Source organism: Salarias fasciatus, chromosome 19 (genome assembly GCF_902148845.1).
Source record: "Salarias fasciatus chromosome 19, fSalaFa1.1, whole genome shotgun sequence".
In the NCBI taxonomy this organism is placed as follows: Eukaryota; Metazoa; Chordata; class Actinopteri; order Blenniiformes; family Blenniidae; genus Salarias; species Salarias fasciatus.
The window spans coordinates 25,785,536-25,811,167 of NC_043763.1; the positions used below are offsets into that span (position 1 = coordinate 25,785,536).

General features: G+C 51.6%; 1 protein-coding gene across 1 annotated transcript in view; it reads left to right on the forward strand.

Moving 5' to 3' along the window:
* Positions 1 to 254: 254 nt before the first annotated feature.
* LOC115406390 (GDNF family receptor alpha-4-like) overlaps positions 255 to 25,632 on the forward strand; it is a 54,622-nt gene continuing 29,244 nt past the window's right edge. Inside the window, exons 1-7 of the mRNA XM_030116391.1 lie at positions 255 to 301; positions 831 to 901; positions 1,676 to 1,957; positions 4,749 to 4,829; positions 10,445 to 10,784; positions 15,645 to 15,754; positions 18,118 to 18,252. Of these exons, the coding sequence (XP_029972251.1) occupies positions 255 to 301; positions 831 to 901; positions 1,676 to 1,957; positions 4,749 to 4,829; positions 10,445 to 10,784; positions 15,645 to 15,754; positions 18,118 to 18,252 (1,066 nt within the window). The remainder of the gene's footprint in view (positions 302 to 830; positions 902 to 1,675; positions 1,958 to 4,748; positions 4,830 to 10,444; positions 10,785 to 15,644; positions 15,755 to 18,117; positions 18,253 to 25,632) is intronic.

The following is a 25,632-nucleotide window of genomic DNA, read 5'->3' on the forward strand; positions in this document are numbered from 1 at the left end:
GATCCCAACATGAAGCCAGTTTTAACCACGCAGCTCCAGTCAGCTGTTCTCTCGGCTCTCCTCTCCCTGTTGCATTCTGGGTATTTGTCCACACTGCCCTGACAGCCCGGCTCTGAGGCCAGTTTGACATCAAGAAGGTCCAGAAGGTTTGAATCTGTTTCAGTGAAGCTGGTGGAACTCAGAGGTTCCCTGAAGGAACGTTCCTGATAGAACGACTGAGATTAAAAACAGCAGGTTGTGTTCCGGTGGCGGTGATGTACCTGCTGACTGGACCTGCGGACTGTTCCTGCCGGTTGTTGCAGTACGGGGCGGCTGTGGTTCAGTGGGGAGAGCAGTCGTCTTGCAATCGGGAGGTTGTTAGTTCGATTCCTGTCTCCCCCTGTCCACGTGTTGAAGTATCCTTGGGCAAGACACTGAACCCCAAATTGCCCCCAGTGGATGGACTGAGCGCCTTGCATGGTGGCCGCCACCACTGGTGTGTGAATGTGTTAATGCAGTGTAAAGTGCTTTTGGGTCTGTTAATGCAGAGGAAAGTGTCCTATGTACTATATAAGTGCACTCCATTTACCATTTACTGCTGAATCGTTGCTTTGCTGCGTCTCCGGGTCTGACTGACGTCTGCTTCACTGCTTCGCCTCGTGGACGTTCTCCGTTTCCTCTGAACTCTCTGTCTTATTGGTCTCGTCTCTGTGAACCGGCAGCTGCTTTCTGCTCTTCTTGGTTTGTTGTCGCCGTTTATTTTTCACCCTCCTTCCTGTAGTTGAGAAGTGAAAACATGGCTTTAGATGGAGAAGATGTGGAACGGTGTGAGCCTTCACGTTGTGAGGCAGGACGAACCACTGCGCCCCTGACTGCCCGGCCTCCATCGCCTCCATCGCCGTGTGCGTGACGGATGAAATCAGTGACTTCCTGACTGCTGAAGCTGTGAAACGGTTCATTTAGCAGCGCCAGTCTTTCTGCGTCTGGATGTTTGCTTGTAGGTCAAAGCCCCGCTGTGGAGAATCCAAGTCTCACTCAGCGGTCCTGCTGGTTTCTGGGCTGCACTGCCGCGATTTTATGTTTTCAATTAAACATTATATCTCTTGCTTACAGATGTGCTCAGTTTTTCTGCTCTTAGATCCACTGAGATGCTGCGGAAAGCCTGTTAAATTGGATTCTCACTCAATAGATTGGTCATTAAGTGTGTGTGTGTGTGTGTGTGTGTGTGTGTGTGTGTGTGTGTTCTGCTTCTGTTTGTCGGCTTGTGTTTGCCGTGCAGTGATTGGACGGAGCCCTGAGCCCCGCAGGCATGAAATGAAATGTGACACCGTGGAGTTTAACGCGTCGGACTGACTCACGGTGGAAAAACAAAAGATCTTTCATGACGTTTGATTCACGACACTGAAATATGTTTCAGTGAAGTCTACAGATAGAAGCCGTGGCGATCCAGCTGAGGAAATGTCTCCTGTGACAGCAGCTGCAGTCAGACCGTCTGGAAATCTTTTTACAAATGGGAAGAACACCGTTCTGAAAACACACCGATGATTCAGAGTCACTGATTCTCCTCAACTCTTGTTTCTGAGCTGTGAGACGAATCCATGTTCACACAGTCTGTGGTTATTTGGTGATCGTCCTCATGAACCCCCCCCATCCTTCCTGTTTCCCCCCGTGTGACCTCTGACCTGTGGCGTTGCAGGAGTGCCCCGCCTGGCGCTGTCGGCGGGCGGCAGCGACTGCCTGCGCGCCGGGGACGCCTGCTCCGGCGACGACTCGTGCAGCCCGCGGCTGCGGACGCTGCGGCAGTGCGTGGCGGGGGACGGCAGCGTCAAGCTGGGCCCCGGGGCGCGGAACCAGTGCGAGAACGCCATGACGGCGCTGCTGTCCACGCCGCTGCGCGGCTGCCAGTGCAAACGGGGCATGAAGAGGGAGAAGAACTGCCTGAGCATCTACTGGAGCCTGCACCAGTCCGTGCTGCACGGTAAGGCCGGGAGGGGGGCGGCGGCAGAACCAGGATTACACCGGGATCAGCCGCCCCCGCGCCGCCGCCGCCGCCGCCGCTCACCAGATTACATCCTCCAATGAAAACCATCATCGCTGTGTAAAATAATGGAGCTGCGATTCCTCTGGTTGCCCACGCTCTTTGTTTCTTCTCACTTTGTGCTTATTTCATCTGTTTTCCTCGTCCCACACTGGAACTATTATTAGTTTGGGATTCTGCTTGAAGAAAATCAGGAGTGTGTGATGAGAGCGGACGCTCATGTGTTTCAACATGGAGGTTTCAGATGTCAGGATGTGAGAACAGAGACGATCCAGCCAGCCCACTGCTCGCCGCCGCGCTCTCTGATCACACTTTATGTCCACTATTGATTCCCGTCACAGATCTCAGGACTTTTCTTTGTGACAGATTAAAACAACGGCCGGCTTTAAAAGGCGTCTCACTGATTCCAGCCGCTAACAGCCTCTGTGGTCTTTGTGTTTGAGCTCAGAGTGTCTCCCATTATCATTCAGTTTCTGTGAAGAGATGAGAGGATGCCACATCAACCAGCCACGCCTTAAGGCATCATGGAGTCGCTCCAGGCCATGTCACATGTCATGCCGTGTTGTGTTGTCATGTTATGTTGTCGTGTTGTGTCAAGTCGTGTTGTGTTGTTTGTTTCATTTTACTTTTGGAAAAATTGTGTTTCTTTCCATTAAACGTTTCCACAAATATGCTGTAGTTGAAGATCTGCCGTTTCAGTTGTTTATTTAACGGCTCCACAAACTCCAGTGACAAGAAAAATGCTTACAAGCTTGAAAAATACACAAAATAAGTATTTACAGTATTCCCAGAAGGCTTTGGTCTGTTCTGAGCTCCTCCATTGCTCCTCAGTCACGGCCAGTCAACACAGTGTTTGTAGTTCAGTCTGCCAAGAACCTGCATCTGAAAACCTCAGCTCAGCCAATCACTGAACCCTGCTGACCTCTCTGTCAGCAGCCAATAGGCAGCTTTATCCTCTCTAAGCCCCTCCCACTGGGCAGCTTTATCCTCCCTAAGCCCCTCCCACTGGGCGTGACACACAAAATAATATGTTAAAAAAAAGCATCTTTGCCAATAAACAAACAGAGAATCGTATTAAACAGCAGTAGAATGGAAATAGAAATCCACTCATTAATATCACACATCCCCCAGTTCAGAACTCTCTCTTAAAAAACAGGAAATGCTCATAATTGGCCCATGATGCAATGCAGCTGGTCAGGTGGCCCCGATGAGGCGGAGTCTGTAGGAGCGGCTCTGATTGGCTGCATGGAGCTCTGAGTGCAGCAGGGAGACAACATGGCGTCTGGTGAGTCTGTGAAGGAGGAGAACCTCAACGGAACCACTGAGCCGTTCCAGGGAGAACCATGGTGAGGTTCTGTGAGGCTCAGAGAACCAGGAAGTTTGTAGAATGTTTGACATGTGGCGAGGAGCGTGTGTGTGTGCCGTCCAGTCTGATGGCTGCTCACAGTGTGTTCTTGTGTTGTCATGTTGTGTCATGTTGTGTTGTGTTGTCATGTTGTCAGGTCGTGTCTCGCGACAGACCGTTATGGATTTATTAGGGCCGGTACCGATCCCGATGTTTTTCCATCACCTTCAGCCGATGGCCGATTATGAACAGCTGATTTTCTAGAGACGATATTTGGAGCCGGAACTGCTTCTGCTCCCTCAGTTCACATCAAAAAATGACACAATGACAACAAATATTACAGTCTCAAAGCTGAAAATATTTATTGAACAGTAAAAAATGATAACAGCTTTGTTCAGCTTTACACAGCATACTTTAAAATGAACAAAGCGTGTTTGGTGCTTTTAATTATTCAAATAATGCCTATGAAATAAAATAAAACAAATATTTCAACATCATTAAGACAGCTGAAGCATTTCTTACACTTATTGAGCTGCCCGTGGATGCCTGTCTGTAAATCATGCCAGGGAAAAATAAACCCGCAAATCCACGCACTTATGGCCCGATGCGACACGAATAAAGAACTGAAATATCAGCCGGCCGACGTATCGTCTGTCCGTACGCCTGATGCACACTGGATGCGTTCGGCTGCGGAACGGACACCGCAGCTAATCCGTCGTCATTAAAACCAGTGCTGTGGTTCACACCGGCTCCGGTCCGGCTCCGCTCCGGCTCCGCTCCGGCTCCGGTCCGGCTCCGGTCCGGCTCCGGTCCGGCTCCGCTCCGGCTCCGGTCCGGCTCCGCTCCGGCTCCGGTCCGGCTCCGGTCCGGCTCCGGTCCGGCTCCGCTCCGGCTCCGGTCCGGCTCCGGTCCGGCTCCGGTCCGGCTCCGCTCCGGCTCCGGTCCGGCTGCGGTCCGGCTCCGGAGCCTCTGCGGAGCTCCGGTCTCTTTCCACAAGGATCCTATTTTTCCGGACCCGGAGCCCTACCGCGTCATTTCAGACAGAAGCAAGTCGGGCGCCGGAAGGAAACGCAATACGTTTTCCAAAATAAGTGATTTCAAAATAAAATCTGTGTCGTGTTTTTGCCTTAATATTCTATTTTTAACTTCTTCTGGTAGAAAACAGAACAAACTCCGTGATGTCGTCACTATACGCTTTAGAAGAATGAACGGTTTTGTACTTCGTCACTGCAGGAAAGTCAAACGACACCAAAATGGCACAAAACAGCTCTGTGACCGGAGCAGCTCCGTGTTGCCAGGTTGGGCGGGTTTCTGTTGTGATTCGGGGTACTTCCGCCCCCTGCTGGTGCGTTGCTGCAGTAACGGTGCTTCCTGGCTGTGTTGCAGGACTCAGCCTGGTGGAGAGCTTCCCGTACGAGGCGGAGGAGCGCGGCTCCGACTACGTGCGCCTGGCGTCCATCGCTGCAGGTGAGTGGCTGAACGGCGGCGGCGAGGAGGAGCGAGGCGGCGCGGGAAAAGGCTGATGGGACTGGCGAGGAGCAGGAATACTGAGCCAGAGCGAATGAAGCTGTTATTGACGGGCGGATGTGTGGCGGGTCTGTGAAGCGTTTGATGAGCAGCCGCTGCCTTGCCTCTGAGCCCGTGGGCAGGCCGCAGGCGGGGTATGTGCTGCTGTTCGCCCCCGAGGCAGCCATTAATTACCTCTTTGCTTTAATGCAGCTGGAAGCAGCAGAACGCTGAGAGAGAGAAGAGAGAGAGAGAGACATGGCAGGAGGTTAGAGGAAGAGAAGGAGGAGGGAGAGAGACGCTTCTGTTTGTTTACTCATCAACAGCATCTCTCCCTTTTGGAGGTCTAGAAAAGTCAGAGCCGAACACAAACCAGGAGTTTGTTTCTTCAGCAGAAAGTCAAGTGTTTCCTCTCCTCTGGATGAGTGAGGCTGAGACGGACAGTTTGACCGAAATGAAGTGATGAACATGGAAGGCGCGCACGCTCGCCGCAGAACATCGTGATTCTCGTCGTTGTCCGCCGACAGACGCCGACGTTTGGAGGAAATGAAAACCGGAGGAGCTGGAGGTGATCCTGCCGTTTAAAATCCACAGATTCACCTTTGAAAGCTGTTCTGCATGATTCCTGATCCTCCTTCTGAAGATGAGGATCCAAACGGTGTCAGAGCCAGCTCCACCCTCCTCCACCCAGCTCCACCCTCCTCCACCCAGCTCCTCCCACCTCCACCCAGCTCCACCCAGCCCCACCCAGCTCCACCCAGCCCCACCCAGCTCCACCCAGCCCCACCCAGCTCCACCCACCTCCACCCAGCTCCTCCCAGCTCCTCCCACCTGCACCCAGCTCCTCCCACCTCCACCCAGCTCCTCCCAGCTCCACCCAGCTCCACCCACCTCCACCCAGCTCCTCCCAGCTCCACCCAGCTCCTCCCAGCTCCACCCACCTCCTCCCAGCCCCACCCTCCTCCACCCAGCTCCTCCCACCTCCACCCAGCTCCTCCCAGCTCCACCCAGCTCCACCCACCTCCACCCAGCTCCTCCCAGCTCCACCCAGCTCCTCCCACCTCCACCCAGCTCCTCCCAGCTCCACCCACCTCCACCCAGCTCCACCCACCTCCTCCCAGCCCCACCCTCCTCCACCCAGCTCCTCCCACCTCCACCCAGCTCCTCCCACCTCCACCCAGCTCCTCCCACCTCCACCCAGCTCCACCCACCTCCACCCAGCTCCACCCACCTCCACCCAGCTCCACCCAGCCTGGAGTTCAGGGGACTTGATGAGGACGTGGACTGCAGGACAGATGAGGCTGGCTTCCTGCCGGCGGCCATGCTGCGGCCCCGGGGGGACGAGGCGGCGAGCGGCGGCCGTCCTGATGGCCTCTGATGTTGGTGACGTGCAGCCGGGGATTTGAAGCTCTCCTCAGGTTAAAACTGCTCGAGGTAGTTTAGCGTGTTGGCAGCTGCTCATAGCGACCAGGGATCAGCGTCAAACACACATTTTCTGATTTGAAACCTGAACTAATGCGACTTGACGTGGGGAAACTGCTCCTGCTTTTTTTTATCTCGCCACGGGGAAGAGAAAGGCCGACGATGTTCAGCAGCTGCATGAGGATCTTCTTCCTGGTGAAGATAAATCCAGCCGCTGTAGCGATGATTCTCCAGCAGGGACCAGCGGCGGCCGGACCGAACGCCGCCTCACAGCAGAGACCGTTAAAGTTCCGTCGGGCTCAGAGGAAGTGATCAGTGATCGGACTGAACCATCTCCGCTCGGGGGGGATCATGAAGCCGTGGCTGTGGCTGATATTAAAACGCCGCGTTGGCGTTCTGCACCGCTTCCTGTCTGCTCCTCTCACGGCGCCGTGCGGCAGATCCGGGCTCGGCGTTCGCTCCGCTCCTCCGCCGACTCGTTTCCCGCGGCCTCGCTGCGCAGAATGAAGACGTGAGATTAGAGGAGAGGATAATCTGGCTCAGCTCTTCAGAGGGAAGCAGAAACCACACCGGAGAAGAAGAACCGAGGAACCGATCCGTCTCACCGCTGATCAGATCTCAGGCTTTCAGGACGCCACAGGTGGATCAGCTGATCCAGTCATCCTGATTTTTATCTGGTTGACAGAAGATCAAAGCCACAAAGATGAAACACATGAAAAGGTTTGAAAGAAATGATTCAAATGGCGAAAACAGAGGAATTCAGAGGAAAACCTGAAGGGAAAAACTAAAACCAGCTCAGAGATTAACAGCAGCTACAAACAACTAAAAGCAAACAGCTGAAGCGGGTCGATTCTCCAACAGTTCAAACCAGGAAAAGGAAAAAGAGAAAATATCAAAATGGACAAAAGAGTCAAAAATGATGACAAACAGATAAAATTATTATTAAGAAAATATTTTTAAAAATGGCTAAAATAGACTGAACTGCTGAACAAAAGTCAAAATAGCTAAATGAGTCAAAAGTCACCAAAAACAGCTGAAAAAGGCAAATAGAGTGAACTGAGTGCTGAAAAGAGGTAAAGAGCTGAAGGAGTCAGAAATCAGATAAAACTACAAACTCTGCTGGAAATGATTAAAGATGGATAAAGCAGATTAAACTAGAAACAACAAGACAAGTGGCAAAAATAAGTAGAATTTCTGTTTTAAAAAAGGCTCAAAACTGTTGAAATAAGATACCGTATTTTCGGCACTATAAGGCTCACTGGATTAATAGGCGCACAGTCAATGAATGGTTTTTATTAAAAATAAATCCATACATGGGGCGCACCACATTTTAAGGCACAGAGGATGTATAGAATAGTATGAGAGAAACACATACTGGCCGTCTAGGTGGTGACATTCTCGGTTGAAATGTGTGAGTAAAGTGACACATCAGAGCCAGTCTGACTGAGGATCGCTGCTCTTCACGGATGCAGCTCAGAGCGGCCGCGACTGGTCGAACTGGCTCGGTCAGCGGGGTTCAGCCGGCTGCCGTCTCCTGAGTGAAGTCCTCCACCGACAGCTCAGCCGCTCCCGGCGTCCCGGCGGCGGGCTGCCGGGCGGGGCCGGCCGTTCTCGGAGTCGCAGCGTGGAGGCTGCTGCCCGGCGTCCAGCCGTGTGCCGTGCTCCGTTCTGTTTAAACTAGCTAGCTTAGCAGCTTAGCTAGCAGGGGTTGTTTGCTCATGTGATCGGGGTGATTACCGTAATACCCGCAAAAAAGGCGCATCGAATTATAAGGCGCTCTGCTGGATTTTGAGAAAATTACAGGCTTTTACGTGCGCCTTATAGAGCGTAAAATACGGTAAACGAATAAGATAAAACCCCTCAGGTTTTAAAAAGAGCTCAAACTGTTCAAACTACTCGAAACAGAAGAAAAAAGTTAAAAAGCAAAACTGCCGAGAGTCAAAAACCAGATAAAACAGCTAAAGATTAAAAAGATTAATGATGGAAAACTGTCTAAAAGAGATTAAACGTCGAGAAAAAGAAACGGCAGAACAGTGGAGAGTCGACAGGGCCTGAAACAGCTCCAGCAATTTAATGTTTAAAATGAAAAGAAAAAAGAAAATCCCACAAAAAAAAGTAAAAACGTTCAAACGGTCCTGAATCGTCTGCTGGAGCTGCTTTTCCTCCAGAGCCTCACTTCTCCGGTTCTGCGGCTCCGGATCAGTTTCTTCATGGTGATCGGGTTCACGCAGACGGCGTTACGTTCCTGCACTGCCCCCTGGTGGATTCCAGTGGAGCGGCGCCTCAGAGTGGACGTCAACGCCGCGCATCTCCACTGGTCTGCTGCCAAAACAAGGCAGACAGCCGCTCCCTCAAACAGTCAGTGACCCTAAAGGTCAACGACCCTAAAGGTCATGACCTTTCTCACCAGGCGCTCGCCGGAGCTGCACATCCAGGAACAGAACTCTCAGACCGTCTTTACCTGGTTGAATTATGGAGCAGCTCTGATCCTGCAGGAGGTCAAAGGTCAGTGGTTTATTTCATGTAAAGGCAGCCTTCAGAGAGGGAGAGAGAGAGAGGGAGAGAGAGGTGTGGAGAGAGCTGCACGAAGGACGATTCATCAGCGACTCGGTTCTCCAGTTTCTGTAAACCTGCAGTGACGGAGGAAGAAGCACCTTCTCACCAAATCAGCTGATTCAGCCTCCGACAGGAAGACGTCTGTCCAGAGGACACCTGGACATGTGGACGCCTGGACAGGACGAGACGCAGGAGTCAGCCTCCTGATTTGTGGCTCGTCTGGAAGGCGTGGAGGCTCAGTGGGTTTAACGATGCTGATCTACTGAGATCTACTGAGATCCCAGTCAGAGGTGATCACTGAGACCCTGGTTAGATGTGATCCATTGAGATCCTGTTTGAAGGTGATCTACTGAGATCTACTGAGGGCCTGTTTAAAAGGTAATCTACTGAGATCCTGATTAAAGGAGATCTACTGAGATCCTGTCTGAACATTCTGAACTGACTGAACTTTCAGTCGGGGGTTTGAACAACATGGTGGTCTGAACTGAATCGTTTCCCAGCTTAGAGAACGACTCTGGAAAACAGATGATGAAGATGATCATGATGATGAAGATGATCCGTCACGTCAGCTTGAAGCAGATCCGAGAAAAATCCCGTCATGAAGTCTGGAGACAGAAGTTGTGTCTGAGGAACCAGTTAAACTGCTGAAGGATCCTCAGACGGTAGTTTCTGTTTTGGGCCCGGTCCGGGACACTCCTGGGTTCCGGGTTAGAATCCGGTTTGAGACCTTGTGGCCGCTGCCTGCAATCTGTCAGCCCCCGCCCGCTCCACCTGCCCCACCCTCTCTGTGGTTAAGCTGTGAATCAGCTGTGCTGGCAGTGGGCTGTTAGCTGGTTCTCCGAGGACGAACATGTTTTATATGACAGCTGGAGAGAGAGGAACTCACCGAGAGACACAACTACACTTTACTAACTGATGAGAGGCTCGTCTGCAGAGGAGCTGAGCGTCTCACTGGACACACACACACACACACACACACACACACACACACACACACACACACACACACTCCATGATGGATGGGGAAATAACGCTGCCCCGTCACCAAAAAGCAGGTTATGAAGGAGACTTTGCACCGCCTCATTACTGGAGGAGGAGGAGGATGGATGGATGGATGGATGGGTGGATGGATGGATGGGTGGATGGATGGGTGGATGGGTGGATGGATGGGTGGGTGGATGGGTGGATGGATGGGTGGATGGATGGGTGGAGGAGAAGCAGCTGTAGCTGCAGGCCTTGCTGTGCGGCTGGAGAGGAGGAGGAGAAGCTTCTCCGCTGCTGCTGATCTGCATTAACCCAGCAGAATGAAACCTTCAGCCGTGAGGCCTTGGCTGAAACTCGTCCAGAGCCGCGGCTCATGCAGCATTTAGACGCCGTTCATGTTCTATTCATCACCCGAGGCGGATTACAGATAATCATCCTTTGGTTCAGTTTGTTCCTCCAGAGGAGCGTTTGTTTTCTTCACCTGGCGGTGGAGGTGAGAGCGGCGGGTCGATGCCGGCTCCGATCGGGCCTTGAAGTCATTTGTAAACATGGGCTGGCTTTGATTGGCTCCGGCCGGGCGGGAGAGTGAAACGCCGCCTGTCTTCTGTCTGCAGAGTCCGAAGTGACGGCGGTGAACCGCTGCCTGGACGCCACCAAGGCCTGCAACATCGACGAGACGTGCCAGAAGCTGCGCACCGAGTACGTGTCGGCCTGCATCCAGCCGTCGGCGCGCTCGGGGCCGTGCAACCGGCCCAAGTGCAGCAAGGCGCTGAGGAAGTTCTTCGACCGGGTCCCGCCCGACTACACCCACGAGCTGCTGTTCTGCCCCTGCACCGACACGGCCTGCGCCGAGCGCCGCCGGCAGACCGTCGTCCCGGCCTGCTCCTACGAGGACAAGGACAAGCCCAACTGCCTGGCCCAGCTGCGCGTCTGCAAGGCCGACTACGTCTGCAGGTACGGCGCCGAGCGCAGCCGCAGCCGGTCTGCAGGTCTCACTGCAGGCGGAGGGTTTGGGCGGAGTCAGGGAGACTTCAAGCTGCGTTTTGCATCACTGCAGTTTAAAGTCAAACTTTATTTCTGGAGCAGTTTTCATTCAGTTTTATCAAACTAAAGAGCAAAACAGGAACGCTGATAAAATGAGGAATGAAGGGAGAATACAAGAACGATCAACCTGAACTTCAGAGGATGAAAAGTGTTCAAAACACTGGAAATAATGAACAACGTATAACTGATGGACATGAAAACATGAGAAACAGTCTGAAACATTAAAACATACAGAGAGAAGCTGCTTCGAGGAAAAATTAGGTTAAAGGTAGAAACTTGTAATAATGCAATGTAAAGTGTCTTTGAGTGTCCAGAATAGCGCTATATAAAACCAATGCATTATTATTATTATTATTTCTCTTAAACTGTTAACTTGTCTTTTTATATTCTCTCATGTTGGTTACAGTCGATTTTAATTATTTTGACCTTGAATTGGGATTTTTTTATTTTATTTCTTTACATTATTCTCGTTTGTTATCTTACTTGTTGAGAAGAAAGATTGTGGCGACAGCAGCAGAGTTGGAACAGTGTCGCTCATTATTTTGCTCCGATACAGGCGACATGCTCCATGCTGAAGGTTTTCAGGCTCCAGCGATGCTACATGCTACATGCTACATGCTAAACATGATTAGACTCTTACTGATTCCCTCATTAGCAGTGTGTTCGGTCTGCAGTCCACAGCGGTCCGGTCCCCTCAGTCCAGGACCGGCTGGACGGTGTCCGACCGCTGAAACATGCTCGAGAAAGAAAGAGTTCAGGGAGGAAATGAGCGCTGGAGGATTGATTGATTTGATTTGATTATAGTGTCTTGCACATAAGTGCCCAGCCCTCATGGGCTTACAAGACACATTTCAGTGAGCGCTTTCAAAATAAAAGTTTTTATCCTCAATTTGTGGCCCAGTACCAGATGGTCCATGGACAGAGGGCGTAGAACCCTCACCTGCTGTGAGTCCTGCAGACTGGCAGGCTGGTGGAGGTGACGTAGCGCCGACTCAGCTGGTGGAGGTGGTGGAGGTGGTGCATAGCCTCGGCGTATCGTCTCTGGAGGATACATTTCCTTATTGTAATCAGTACTTGTATCGGTACTCGGTGTTGGAAGTAGCAGCAGTGAAACTGCAGTTTGCTCTCGCACTTTCAAAAAGTGGCGCCGGCGCTCCGTCAGATTCAGATTCACTTCATTTCCTCCTGGTTATGAGGACCTGGACCCCCGGGCAGCAGGCCTGCCTGGAGAGCCAGGTGAATGTGGCTATAAACCCGTTTGACCCCTTAAATCCAAAACTCACCAAATGTGGAGCAAACATGATGATCGGTGAAACTTTGATCAAATGGTGACATTAACGCCATCACAGCCAAAATGATCTCTAGCGCCACCTGGATACACTAACGGTCACCGCCAAGTCCCCTGGCCGCCGTCCCAGTGGCGGTCAGGCGAGCGGCGAAGTCCCGACCGACGCCGCTGGCAGCTGGAGTCATGATGTTCGTGGACAGTTCTTCAGCGGTCCGAGTCTCTGGGTGGAGGCTCCGCCCTCCGGCGGCTCGTCTGAACCTTCTTCCCGGTCCTTCTGGCTCTCCTCCGCCTGTCGGCCCGCCGGTGTGACGGTGGTGGTTGTGACTGATCAGCGGCGTCTCTGACGTCCGGGGCTGGATGTAAAAAGCTGAGTTGAGCGTTTCCAGACAGGAAGTGAAGAAAGCCTCTGATTGGCTGCGTCATCGGAGCCTTTGTTGAACTTGTTAGTGAACATTGGCCTCAGGTTACTGACACATCCGCATCCCGTTTGATCTCCACACTCTGGAGAAAACCTTCCAAGTCTGTTAGTGTTTGTCATATTTTCTGTCTGACTTGAACTTTCTGCCAGTGAGAAAATGTAAAGTGGATGAATCCTCGGCGGCTCAGTTTAGCCCAGAGCTGCTGAAGTGCATCTTAATGAGGGGAGATTGTTCCAGACCAACGTTTATCAAAGTAAAAGGAGAAAATGTTGAAGTTTCACAGCTTAGCAAAGACACGGCACGCTAGTTGCTGTTAGCGGGGAATAACTCTATCAGTCCAGTGTTTCGGACCAATTGGTTTCCCTGCTAACTGGTGACCGATGGATGTTGAGGACTCGACCGAGACTTGTAGTTGTTCTGGCAAACGGTTATCTGTAGTTACAGTGAACTGAAGCCTTTTGTGAGTCTGATTTTAACATCTGCTGTTACCAGCATGTGTTTCCTGAAATCAGTCACCGGTTAACAGGGGAACCAGTTAATCTGAAACACCGGGCGCTGTGGGACAGTCCACCCCCAGCCGTGCTCAACTCGTGCCACCCGATAGGAACAGAGGTGGAGGGTGGTCTGCAGAACCACTGACTGATGTGGGAGGAGCTAACTTTCAGTGAGAAGGAGGGGGGGTGGGGGGGTCTCTGGCGTGCGAAGCAGAACTGACTCCGCCCACAACCCATCGGCGAATTGCTACTGAGCTCTGGAGCTCTGCAGATAGAGCCTGGAAAATGGCACAGGTTTAGTGATTCTGGCTAAAAACTTCACCACAGTTCAGACACTCCTGAGAAGGTTTTAAAGTTGCTAATAGAGCCTCAGAGTGGGACTTGAAAAGTTGGTGGAATGACTCTTTGGTTTGTCGCCTCCGAGCCACCGTCTTTATGAGATCTGACTGAGAACTGAACTCAAAGCTGTTTTCTGAAATGTGGCCATTAGTCACCAGTTCACAGTTTCCTGAGAGTGAAATCCCAACATGTCCGAGCAGCCAAACCCACGCACAGGATGGAAAGAAAAACAAGCAATTCAGCTTCCAAGAAAAACACCAGACTCTCCAGAAGACCGAGATGTTTCCACGGTTCTGACCCGAAACATTTCTGTTTAATAACAGAGAAATGAACATATCTTCACATCAGAGCCAAGACCTGCATCTGTTTCTGAGTTTACATCCGTTTAAGTCCAGGTGTGAGCTGTGTGATGATCAGGGATGGTACCGTTCACATCTGAACCGATCCGGTACCAAGACCCGGTACCTGGGAATCAGCACCGGTACATTTGTGTGTGTTTATGTGGTAATAAATGTTAAATTGTTGCTGGCTGCAGACGAGTCGCTAATAGATGCTAACGTGCTAACAGATGCTAGCGTGCTAACGGTGCTGAATGCAGGAGTTGTAGCCGTAGACCTGAGGCTGGTCTCTGCTCAGCCTGGAGGGGGATCTGGTTCTGAACCAGGAGCTTCCAGGAGCTTCGTGTTTTGAAAAGTGGAGCCGTGATCTGGAGCGTTTTCTTGTCACACTTGCTTTGTTGACATGCTAGCTACTGCAAATATGCTTCTGTGCGTGCAACGCTGCATTCAGGTCCGGCTCCGATCCCGTCTATTAAACCACCGAGGACACGGTAAAAGTTTGTTTTTGTTTTTTTTTTAAATCCCTGATGTCTTCAGAGTGGAGGACACTGAGGGCCGATGGCCTCTACTGTTAACAAAGAGATGAAAATGTTTCACTGACGGAGTTAAAGTGTTTTTATTTCAGCTTCTTGAAACAAACGTCAGGATCAGATTTAATTCACTTCTCAGACAGAGAGAGACAGAGAGAGACAGAGAGAGACAGACAGAGACAGAGAGAGACAGACAGAGACAGAGAGAGACAGACAGAGACAGAGACAAGTTTAAAGCATGGCTGCTTCATGAAGAGCTGTTGATCTGGTCTGTGTGTGTGTGTGTGTGTGTGTGTGTGTGTAGACAGGTCTGGCTGCTGTGATATGTTCATTTAGATTTAATTAGTCAGCTGTGTTTAATTATTTCCATTGTTCTCCTCATTAACTGTGTTTAATTGGTTCAATTAAAATCTGCATTAATTTCTGAGGCGAGCAGCCGGGCGGCGAGCGGCGTCTGAAGGAGCCGTTATCACCGGGGATTCACGCTCCGCCGCCACGGCGCCGGTGGGATCAGCCAGTCCCGGGCTCAGAGCGGACCCTCTGCCGGCGCCGGGTCCGCCACGCCGGCCTGACGGGACGGTTCATTGAAACCGTCCAATCAGAGCGCGGCCCAGATCATTGGGATTCAGAGGGGTTCTCCAGGAACGCCAGGTTCTCACGCCGAGCGCTCGCCGCCGTTTAGTCCGGTTCCTCTTCAAATGTCAGGAAGACAAAGGACTTCATCTGTTACGGCTATCGATCAGGCGTCACCCCCCCTCCCCCGCCCGCCGCCGCTCAAGGCCCCCGCCAGTCAGGCGGCATTAACCGGCTGCCCGCCGAGGACGCCGTCGTTACGGCGACATGACAAACGAGGGCGGCGCCGGGCGGACGGCCTCGGGGGAGAACCTGCTGAGAGAACCGGGCGACGGCGGCCTCCGTGACCACGACGACGATGATGATGATGATCATGATGATGATGATGATGGCGGCGGTCATGAGGCCTGACATGAGAGAACTCAGCGACCGGTCGGCCAATAGGAGGGAAGGATCCGGATCAGGGTTCTGCAGCCTTTATGACCAAAAGAACCATTTTTATGACTTTCAGCCGAGTCCAGTCGTTCTGGAGCAGAAAGAACTTTGAACCTTAAAAACGAGGAGAAAGCAGCTCAGGAAGCTTCAAACAACAACTGGATCTGAGGAGTTTTACGGTTTAGCTTCACTTCATGTCGTGAACATTTTCTGACTGTTTTTGGTTGACGGTGTCGGTGTGTCCTCCTGGTTCTCGTCCTCTCATCCACACAGTGCTCCGCCCCCGGCCTCTGGTCGCTGGCTCCATGCTTGCCCCCCCAGTGACTGACGGATGCGGTTTGTCGCCCCCTACAGGTCCCGCTGGACGCAGTTCCAGTACGACTGCCAGCCCGGGGAGCCGAGCGCCGGCGGCTGCCAGCAGGAGAACTACGGAGCGTGTCTGCTGGCCTACACCGGGCTGATCGGTAAGACCTCCACCCGGGGCGGGGCGCGTGCACGGTCACGTGCACGCAGCAGAAATGAGGAGCTGGTTAATGAGGCTGCGGCGCCTTCGGGCCAAATCGCCGCCGTTCTAATGCTGCAGTTCCAACTACTGACGGCTGTTTGGAGAGAATTATCCCGGCGTGAGGATGAGCGCGGGCGGGCGGAGGCGTGGAGCGGCTTATTGTGATAAAACAGATAAGAACTTGACAGAAGATCACACATTAGAAGAAAAGGCTGTTAAACAGCAGTGGCTTCAACATGTGATGACGGGAAAACGACCCGGCGGCGAGGAGACGGCGAGCTGGAGCGACGCTGCAGGAGGAGGAAGGACAGCAGCCGATTGGCCGCTGCTGACAGCTGCAGTCGGAGTCGGACTCTGCTGTTGTTGTTTGGAAGTCTCAAACCCAGAAAATCGATGGAGGTAAACCTGAAGCCTTTCTTTTTTTCCCACAATGCCTCAAAGTGCAGCAATTTTATTCCTCAGCAGCTTTTAAGAAAGGCTGTACGAACCGTCCTGGACAAAGACTTCCCATCACTCCCTGCTGAAAGGCTCTGGGGGGGGCCGGGGGGGCTGCTCCACCCAGGAACAGATCGCTCCATCTTTCTGTTCTCACATCAGAACCCAGCCGATTCCACACAGACCTAAAGCGATCAGTCAGATCTGCTCCATATAAACACGGTGATTCTGTTCAGAGTGGAATCAGGACGAGCAGGTTCTGATCGTATCCATGGAAACGGCAGCCGGAGTCGTTTCCTGCGTTCGCCGGACGCCACGTGGCTCTGATTCTGTCAGGACTCGCTGAAGTGTTGTTTACCCGAATATTGATGAATCTGACGAAACGTCCAGAAACTTCACCACAGTCCTGAGAAGCAGAAGCGTTGAGACGATGTCCGGACCTCCTGCTGACCACAGCCAGCTGCAGAGCAGCAGATTCACTCCACTCAGCAGAACCTGCCGGATGTAATCTGTAATCCTGAGAGTCCCGGCGGCGTGAAAGCTCCGCGATGAGGCGGTGAGGAAGGTTTGTTTATGTACATAATTGATTTAATCAGCTTCTCTTTCATTAAAGATTTGCTCTAAATGTATAATTTGATTGGAAAATATGATAAATAATACACATCGAATAAACATGTGATCACCAGAAGCCACGCAAACCCGAGAAATCACATGAAAATAGAGACGAGGTGCGGTGGAGGATCTGATCCAGCAGAACCAGCAGCCGTCAGTCAGGAACCCAGGAATCTGTTTATCATCATTACAATGAGGAAACCTGGCGGAGAACCTCCACCCTGGAGGTCTGTGAGAGAGAACCTCCAGCAGAACCTCCAAATACACACAGAAGCTCTGGAACACAAAAATAATCCCTCAGTTACTAACAAGAGGAATTCTTGACTGACTGGAGATGCAGCCAAACCACGAAACTTCAGCTACATACCCGCACCAGGCCCCCCACCCCACACCAGTACCAGGTCCCTGTACTCGGTACCTGGTGCTGGTACCAGCACGGTGCTTCTTAAACGCTGTAGCAGCCATCTTCCTCCTCCGCTCGGTGTGGCGTCAGGACATCGTGGACCGTCTCTCTTCAGTCGTCCTCGTTGACGTCCAGGTTCTCGCTGGTCTTCCTGCTGCTGACAGACCGTATCTTGAAAAGCTCTTCAGGAAACATCTTTCTGGAGGACGGGGACCGCTCAGTGCCGACCCCATACTGGTGTCGATATCGTTGTTAAACCTTGACGTGGCGGTCCGTCCCCGGTCCTCTGATGAAGACGGACCGGAGCCGACCGGCCTCCGTGGCCGACGGCGCTCGGTCTGAATCCGCCGCTTTGAGAAGCTTCTGCCTGTGAAGTGAAACAGACACATGTGGTGGAATTCAGCGGCGCCGAGCCGATCGAAGCCTTGTTGGCGTGCGGGGCGAGTCGCTGCTGCTGACGGGCGCTGAGGAACCCGGCCCGGGTCTTTCTGCTCCTGCATCGCCGTTCCTCTCACGGCTCTGGGGGAAGACATGACACGAAACCAGGAAGTGGGCTTCACCTGATGAGGGAAGTGTTGTGATGAGAGAGGCTGACTGGATAGAAATGGAGCGTAAATGCTTTGATTGGATGACGGTAATCAGGGTAAGGTCGTAATCAGGCTGAGAGAACCAGATTAAATCAGGCAGGATTCGCTCCGACGACCCTGAACTCCTCCGTCAGCGTTCCTCCATCTGCAGCTGCAGGAGCGGCGGCTTCCAGAAGCTTCCTGGTTCTGAGGTGGGATTCGGTCGGAGCTGCCTGTAAACACACCGTCTCTCTCTCTGTCTCTCTCTGTCTCTCTCTCTCTCTCTCTCTCTCTCTCTCTCTCCAGGAAGCACCATCACTCCCAACTACCTTGACAACTCCACGTTGGACGTGGGGCCGTGGTGCTCCTGCGCGGCGAGCGGCAACCAGCGGGAACAATGCGGCGACTTCCTCGCCTTCTTCCATGACAACGTCTGCCTGAGTGAGTAACCGCCGCCGCCAACAATCGCCGCCGCAGCGAGCCGGAGCCAGCGGCAGAATTAAGAAAGTGTGAAGCCTCGAACGAAATAATCCGTGACACCCGAGTCTTTTGATGCCCGCCGCGCCGCGCACCGACGGCGTTGACAAACAGCTCGCCACCTTTTCAACTGGGGATTAGTGCGAGAGCGCCGAGCGGCTCCTGGCTTAGCGGGAAGTTCTGCCGCTCTGCTGAAACGTTTCTGTTCTCCGTTGTCTCCGCTGCTCAGAAGCTTCCATCCTGCAGGAAGCTGATTTCAGTCTGTGCAGATAAAAGACGAGGAGTGAAAGAGAATCGCTGGGAAACTGCAGATCTCTCAGGGTTTGTAGTGGAAACGTCTCATCAGACTTGATTTCAGATAAATTCACTGAAGGAGCGACTCAGGGTTGTTTTTTGAGATCTGACCTTCACTTCTTCTGTTTGGCCGATATTTAAATAAATGTAGTTTTTTCCTGAGACGGGCCTTTTCCCCGTCATGGAGTTGTGGAGTAACTTCAGCATTTCTTCCGTCTACACGGAGGCGGAGCCTCAGCGTTTTTGAAAAGTTGCGTTGCGTCCTCAGCTTTGATTAGCATTAGCAGTCTGGAATAAGCTTTAGATTTTATTCTGACAAACTTCTTCTGCTTCAGCCTGTCGGTCGATTATCTCAGTCCATTCATCCAGCTTTTCTTCGTTTTAATTAACATCCAGATCTTAGAGCATCTTCCTCCTCTAGATGATGTAACTTCAGCTCCATTGAGAAAAAAACATGTCAAAGTAAAGAAAATAGTAAATTCCAGCAGATTTCAGTGAAGTGATGATTTTCTGCTTCAGCACAGTGATTTTACAGTCACTTCCAAAACACTGATGAAGACAGAAATGTTTGTTTCTTTGTGAAGGAGGAAGACGTGAACATTATTTGCTGGATGCTGATGTGTGTGAACGTCTCTCCGTGCAGTGAAATCCCCCGCCGAGTCGCGTCTCCCAGAATAACACACACCTTCTGCAGCCGGTTTGACGGATGTCTTGTTTTCTCCAGCGGAGCTCCGCTGAGCCTCCTGCAGTCAGGACTCAGACTCGCTGTGCTGTTTACTGTAAGCTCCTCAGAGAGCAGAAAAACAAACCTCAGCCAGACTGTCCTGGTCCCCCGAGTCCCCCGAGTCCCCCCCCCCAGCAAACGGCTGGAGCCAAACCCTGCATATGTGCTGATGAGGATGAGCAGGTTTCTAATGTGAGAGGCGATTCTCGGAGCAGCCGAGCGCCGCTCACGACGTTCAGCTCTTTTTTCCCGCTTCGGGCCGACCACGCTTCAGTTTGGGGGACGTCATGATTTGGCTCGGCGAGGCGGGACTCCAGCCAGTAATTGGAAGAATGAATGTTTGCTGCATGTTTGCTGCTCCTCCGGGTTCCTCGTGCAATCGCAGCGTACAGAGAGTGAAACGCGTTCACTCCGGCAGCCAGCGGACCGTCCGGTCCTCCGCCGACGCTCGTCTTTTCCACGCAGAAAGCAGCTCGGGGAATCAGACCGCTGCTCCCGGCGTGTGCTGCTCTGTGCGGTTCTGCGGTGGAGGCGGGGTGAGCGGCTGAGCCGGGCCGCCGTGCTGAGGCAGGACTTCAGATGGCCTTTGATGACTTTGTAATCGAGCCTAATTTGGTTCCCTGCCTCCGAGCTAATGAGGCGGACAGAGAGGACGGCGGCAGGGAAGAAGACAGTTGTTTGCCGACGGAGGACGGGGAACCGTGGAGCGGAGGAGGAGAAACCTCCGGTTTTGAAAACAGCCGTCGGCCCGTTGGAACCCCTGGTCTCGGTAATGGACACATCACTCTGCAGAGCGGCAGCAGCTCCAGAAAGCTCAGCCAGTCGGGAAACGTGAGAGCACAGATGGAGGGGAAGCTCATTTATTTCCACAATTATTCCACTTTTTCTTTTTCCTGGGAGTTAAATTGGCCGTGGAAGAAGAGAAGAAGAGTGGCTCACCAGAGAGTCTTCAGAACGAGCCGTGTGCTCTGTAGGTCGGCCCCCCGGGAAACCCCTCCAGCCCCCGCCTGAAGAGAAGGAAACATTACTCTGAGAACAGCTTAAATGCTGAAGATATCAGTGTGGCTTCATCTCTGCAGGGCAGTACTGGACCGCCACGGACTTCAGAAACACCAGACCAGACCGCTGATGCGGCTCTAAATGAGGTGCTTCATGTTTTACCTTGAATGACGTGATGGACCGTCGGTCTCTGCAAACTGAAACTCCAACACAGAGACGAGATCAGAGAGCTACTGGACCTTCTCCTGGTCTGCAGAACACAGACTGGACTGGTGGACTCTCCTGGACTCTCCTGGACTCTCCTGGACTCTCCTGGACTCTCCTGGTCTGTCGTTCCAGGACAGAATCCACACTAGGCACGTTTACGCGGGTCTAAAGATCCTCCTCGTGGGACTGTAGGTGACCTGGATTGTAAATGAGTCATATAAACACCTGAGTGGATCCGATTCACTCGGAGCGGATTATATTTGGGATCCGGTTGTACGAGGTCGCCTACACCGATCGATAATCCGCTCCTGCCTCATATGAACCTGAGCGGGTTGTTGGTTCTGCCGTGCGTTTCCTCGTACGGAGTGACGTGATGACCTCGCAGTAAACAGGAAGCAGGAAGTAGGAAGCAGGAAGTAGGGAAGTCAAGCACAAGTGGAAGAACTGGACGGTGGCTGAGAAAACATTTTAATGAAAACCCTGAGAGCTCAAACACTCCAGAAGATCCTCGGTGTCCCTTCCTCCTCCAGGTGACTGGGGGTCAGTCTGTTCCTGGACCGTAGGGTGGCCTAGAGCGATGCCGTCCAGAGCACCTGATCCTGGAAGAACCTCCCAAGACGGACAGGTCTGCAGAGACGAGGGTCACCAGGAAGACCCCCGAGAGCCAGGCCCAGGCTGTCACCGGTCAGCACCTGGTGACCAGCTAGACCGGCGAGACCCAGCCTGAACCAGCAGCACAGGACGGCTACGTGGGCCCGCCAGGCGCCAAGTCCAGCAGGGGGGACGGTGTGGCGCTGACGGGAGGGCGGGGAGCAGCTGGGAGTCGGGGACCCTGCGACAGAAGCTGGGAATGTGGTTTATAATCAGACGGTCACCTTGCTAACCGCTATCTGCAGGGGCTAGCTGTAAAAGCTAACTGCGGCGCTAACTGCACACTTTGAGCTCCTGAGTTCCATTTTCCGCCGTTCCTGCCGACGCTAATGACCCGCGGCAGCGTTAGCGTCCAGCCTTGCTGCGAGGTGTGGATATCTGGAGACGCTCATCTGCCTTCCTCCCTGTTGACTCAGAGCTTTTGTTTTCCTGAGCGTCATGCAGATTGTTAATTAGCTGCAGGGCTAACGAGGACGGCGTGCGGACCCCCCTCTGTTTCCAGGCCGTTGTGCTTGAAGCTCCGTGTTGCATTGATTATGGCAGCGTTCAGTTCGCAAAGCCAAACTCCCTCCAGAGAATGGATCGATCTGTTCTGATCCTGTGAGGAAGGGATGGCGGTGTGTCACAGCCCAGCTCTCCGCTCCGCTCGCTGAAATCCCATCAGTGATCAGCAGCGAGCGCCGCCTCTCCTTTCCCTCCGCTGGGAGCAGATGGAGAATACGACCACACATCATCCCTCACCGCCAGTCCCGGGATATTCATTGATGGCTCTCTCTCGTTCATGTCTTCATCCGAGCAAATTTGAATTGAAGTGACTTTCATGCTAGCGTAATTGCTGCCGAGTAGCCCATTAGCTGAGCGAGAATGAATGCCTATCGAATATTAATCCATCATTCGGTCATCAGTCATTCTGCTTGTGGTAAATCCAAGAGCTCCAGCTGACGGCTTTTCTCTTTTAGATTAAAAAATAAATAAATAAATAAAAAGTCACACAAAGTCAATGATGCTTCAGACAAAATGCACATAAAGGCGTCAACCTGAAGGTTTATGAAGGATCAGCAAACTGCAGAGAAACTGCAAAAAGAGCCTTTTATTCCCAGGAAATCTGCCTCTTTTCATTCATGCTTTATTCCGTTATTAAAGCGATACTTCAACATTTTGGCAAATTGGCCCATCTAGGGCAATTCGGTAGTCATTTAGAACAGCATACTTACTTTTTTTGTGAGGGCGAGCTGTTGTTTATTCAGCGGTGCGTCTGAGGAGAGATTCACGGCGGACATAATGGAAGTGGACGGTACAGTAGCTTCCCTCGTCAAACTCATCAATCCAACACAATCCAACAACCCCGAAACACACTTTGGTGGACACGTTATAATCCCCACATTCACTACGCTGTGAAATATTAATGCAAAATTACGAGATTGAGCGTTTTTTTACGAAGATTGCTAAGACGGAGCTACTTACTAAACATGGCGTCTGGGCGTAGTGATCTCAAAAGAAAAAGTAGTTCCCAATATTTGCTTCAATGTCGTAATGCTACAATATTATTTGTTGGTGTTTCACAGCGTAGTGAATGTGTGGATTATAACGTGTCCACCAAAGTGTGTTTTGGGGTTGTTGGATTGTGTATTTGATGAGTTTGACGAGGTGAAGCAACTGTACCGTCCACTTCCATTATGTCCGCCGTGAAGCTCTCCTCAGACGCACCGCTGAATAAACAACAGCTCGCCCTCACAAAAAAAGTAAGTATGCTGTTCTAAATGACTACCGAATTGCCCTAGATGGGCCAATTTGCCAAAATGTTGAAGTATCGCTTTAACTGTAGTACTGCAGTTATATATATTAGATTGTTATCATGATGTGCTTCTACTGTCATGATATACTTTTGTGTGAATTAATGGAAAAGTCAAAAGTCTTTTAGTGTAGTTTATTGAAGATTGTACATTTTGCACAGTCGTTCTCAAAATACAATCATTTAAATAACAGAAGTAGAATTTCAATCCCAGGATGCTGTTGTGTTTATTCAGAGGCGATGTTGATCAGTTGGGAAGTTACCAGAATGTTCATCACCTCATTGAATCGGCGTCCTGTTTTGTTTTTTTGAGAAAATCTGATCGTTATCGACTCAATCAGGCTTAAAGAAACGAGAAAAGCCTGGACGTTCCCAGACAGGATGGTTTTTAAGGTTTGTGTGATTTCAGTGGGTTTAATGAGAGGTTTGATGGTGTGAAGACGGAGAGCTCATGATGTTCCAGGTCTGAAGCAGTTTGTGAAGAACGGAGCTTTAAGAACCTCCACTACATTGTGAATTTCGCTCTGTTGAAAGGAATAAATGAGTTTCTGATGTGAAAAGACAAAACAGGATGAGGTGAGATGAGACACAAGACGAGGCAGGACAGAATGGGACAAAGTGAGGCATGAGAAGTCCTGAGGAGACGGCAGAAGGACAGACGTGGAGAGTTTCCAGTGAGCCGGAGTCTCTTCTGAAACACGACACAGAACAAAGAAACGAGCTTCTCTTCCCTTAAGAAAGATGTTTTCCTTTGGTTTCTTTCCAAGAGACGCTGACAGGTTGTCATAATTCGTTCTGCTCGTCAGAAACGTTCCTCTAAAGATAAAAAGCAAACGACTCACAATCAAAGCTCAGCGACCTTCAGCAGTTTTTCAGCAAATCGTGATTTAATAGATCAAAGACGGTTGAACTGATCAAAAAACACAAGTCCTGCAGGTTCCAGGCTGCAAACACACACTTTCTACATGGTGAAGTTTCCCGTCTGGGCGGAGGAAACATTCTGAATGTACGAAGCAAACGTTCAGTTTCAGCTGGATTCCAACACATGAAACACAAAGCACATGTCAGGTCGCTTCAGAAGCTCAACGGCAGCAAATCCACTCCAGTTCAGCTGCAGAGCAACAGGAAGCCAGTAGGTCAGTCAAAAAGTCAAGCTGCGAGGTGAAAAAGGAGATTCAGGCTCTTTTGCAGGCTTTTATTTTCACTCCAGGAAAGATTCACATTTACGTGAAAACGTATCGTAAACAGAGGAAAGGTTCATATGGGGATCGAACCCTCCTCCAGGTTTGAGCTCTGTGCACAGGAAGAACTCCAGCTCCATGTTTTTGGCTCAGATCTCAAGTTTTTCAGCAGACCGTTCAGAAGGAAGTCCAGAAACTGAGCTTGTTTTAATACTTAATTGTGTTCAAATGAGGATGGAAATGGGAGGAAGAAGCGATCAGGAAGGTTTTTATCTGCAACAACTGAAACACGAGCAGAGACCAAACAGCCTGAACCTGAAACCGTAGAAGACAGAAGACAGCAGGTCTTTCCCCACCGGCGTGTTGTTGTTGAAATTCACGACTGTTTGCAGATGATACGACTCCGTTCAGCCGCCGCCGTCTGAGGGAGGTCGTTGCCGTCTGCGGCGGCGGGAGCCGCTGTTTGGTGATTGGATGTTGTGACTCAGCTGGTGGACGGAGCAGCTGTACAAACCGTCTGCGCTCGCTCATTTCCTCCCATTTCCTGTGGGCGGGGCCGGCCGTTTACCGCCGGTGACCGCTGATGTCAGGCATATGCAGAGGCTGCGGAGTTAACTGCTCTCTGGAGTGGAACAGATGCATCTGTTTCATGGCACTGTGAAAAAAAAAAAAAGCTGCTGCTGCTTTTTCTTCTGGAGTGCTAATCAAGGGCAGTGGCTGCGACCGGCGGCGGCCAATCAGCAGCTGCGTCTCCGCTCTTTCATGGCTTCATTGTGAGGAGTCATAAACTGTGTGTCCTTTATGAAAACGTTCCGCCGTCAGTTTGTTTTGCAGATTTCAGCCTGTAGAGCTTCTGTTCTGTCTCGCTTCAGAGAGAAATATTAACATTTCATAATGATATGATTCACTTCCACAGTGTGTGTGTGTGTGTGTGTGTGTGTGTGTGTGTGTGTGTGTGTGTGCGTGTGCGTGTGCGTGTGTGTGTGTCACATCCTTGGGCTCCACTGAGTAAATGACAGCTTGGTGAAAGACAGAAGTCCTGCAGCAGAATCCGTCTGATTCTGACCTTCCTTGAAAACCTGTCGCTGCGGCTCAATCATGAACGACACGAAGCAGGAGTTCAGATGTTCAGAAGAGCTGAAGCTTCAGAGGATGGTGGAGCTGGAGCCGCTGGTCCAGACCCGGTCTGCTCTCTGGGTTCTGGGCGGGAGTGAAGGCCTGCAGGCGGGTCTGGTTCTCTGATAACAGCAGGTCGGTTCTAACAGCAGGAAAATAAAGAGTGATTTAAATACCGGACGGTCCAGGAAGTACGAGGTATCGGCTGTTTTTAACTCCAGTGTGGATCCAGCGAGTGAAACGACTCCGATATTAACCGCCGGTGTTTATTCCCATCAGTTCCTGTCCTGTGAGGATCAGGGTTCTTTTACGTCGAATCTGTGCAAAAACAAGTCCGTTTGATTTCACAGGTTCATGAACGTGAGTTGATGCAGCTGGTA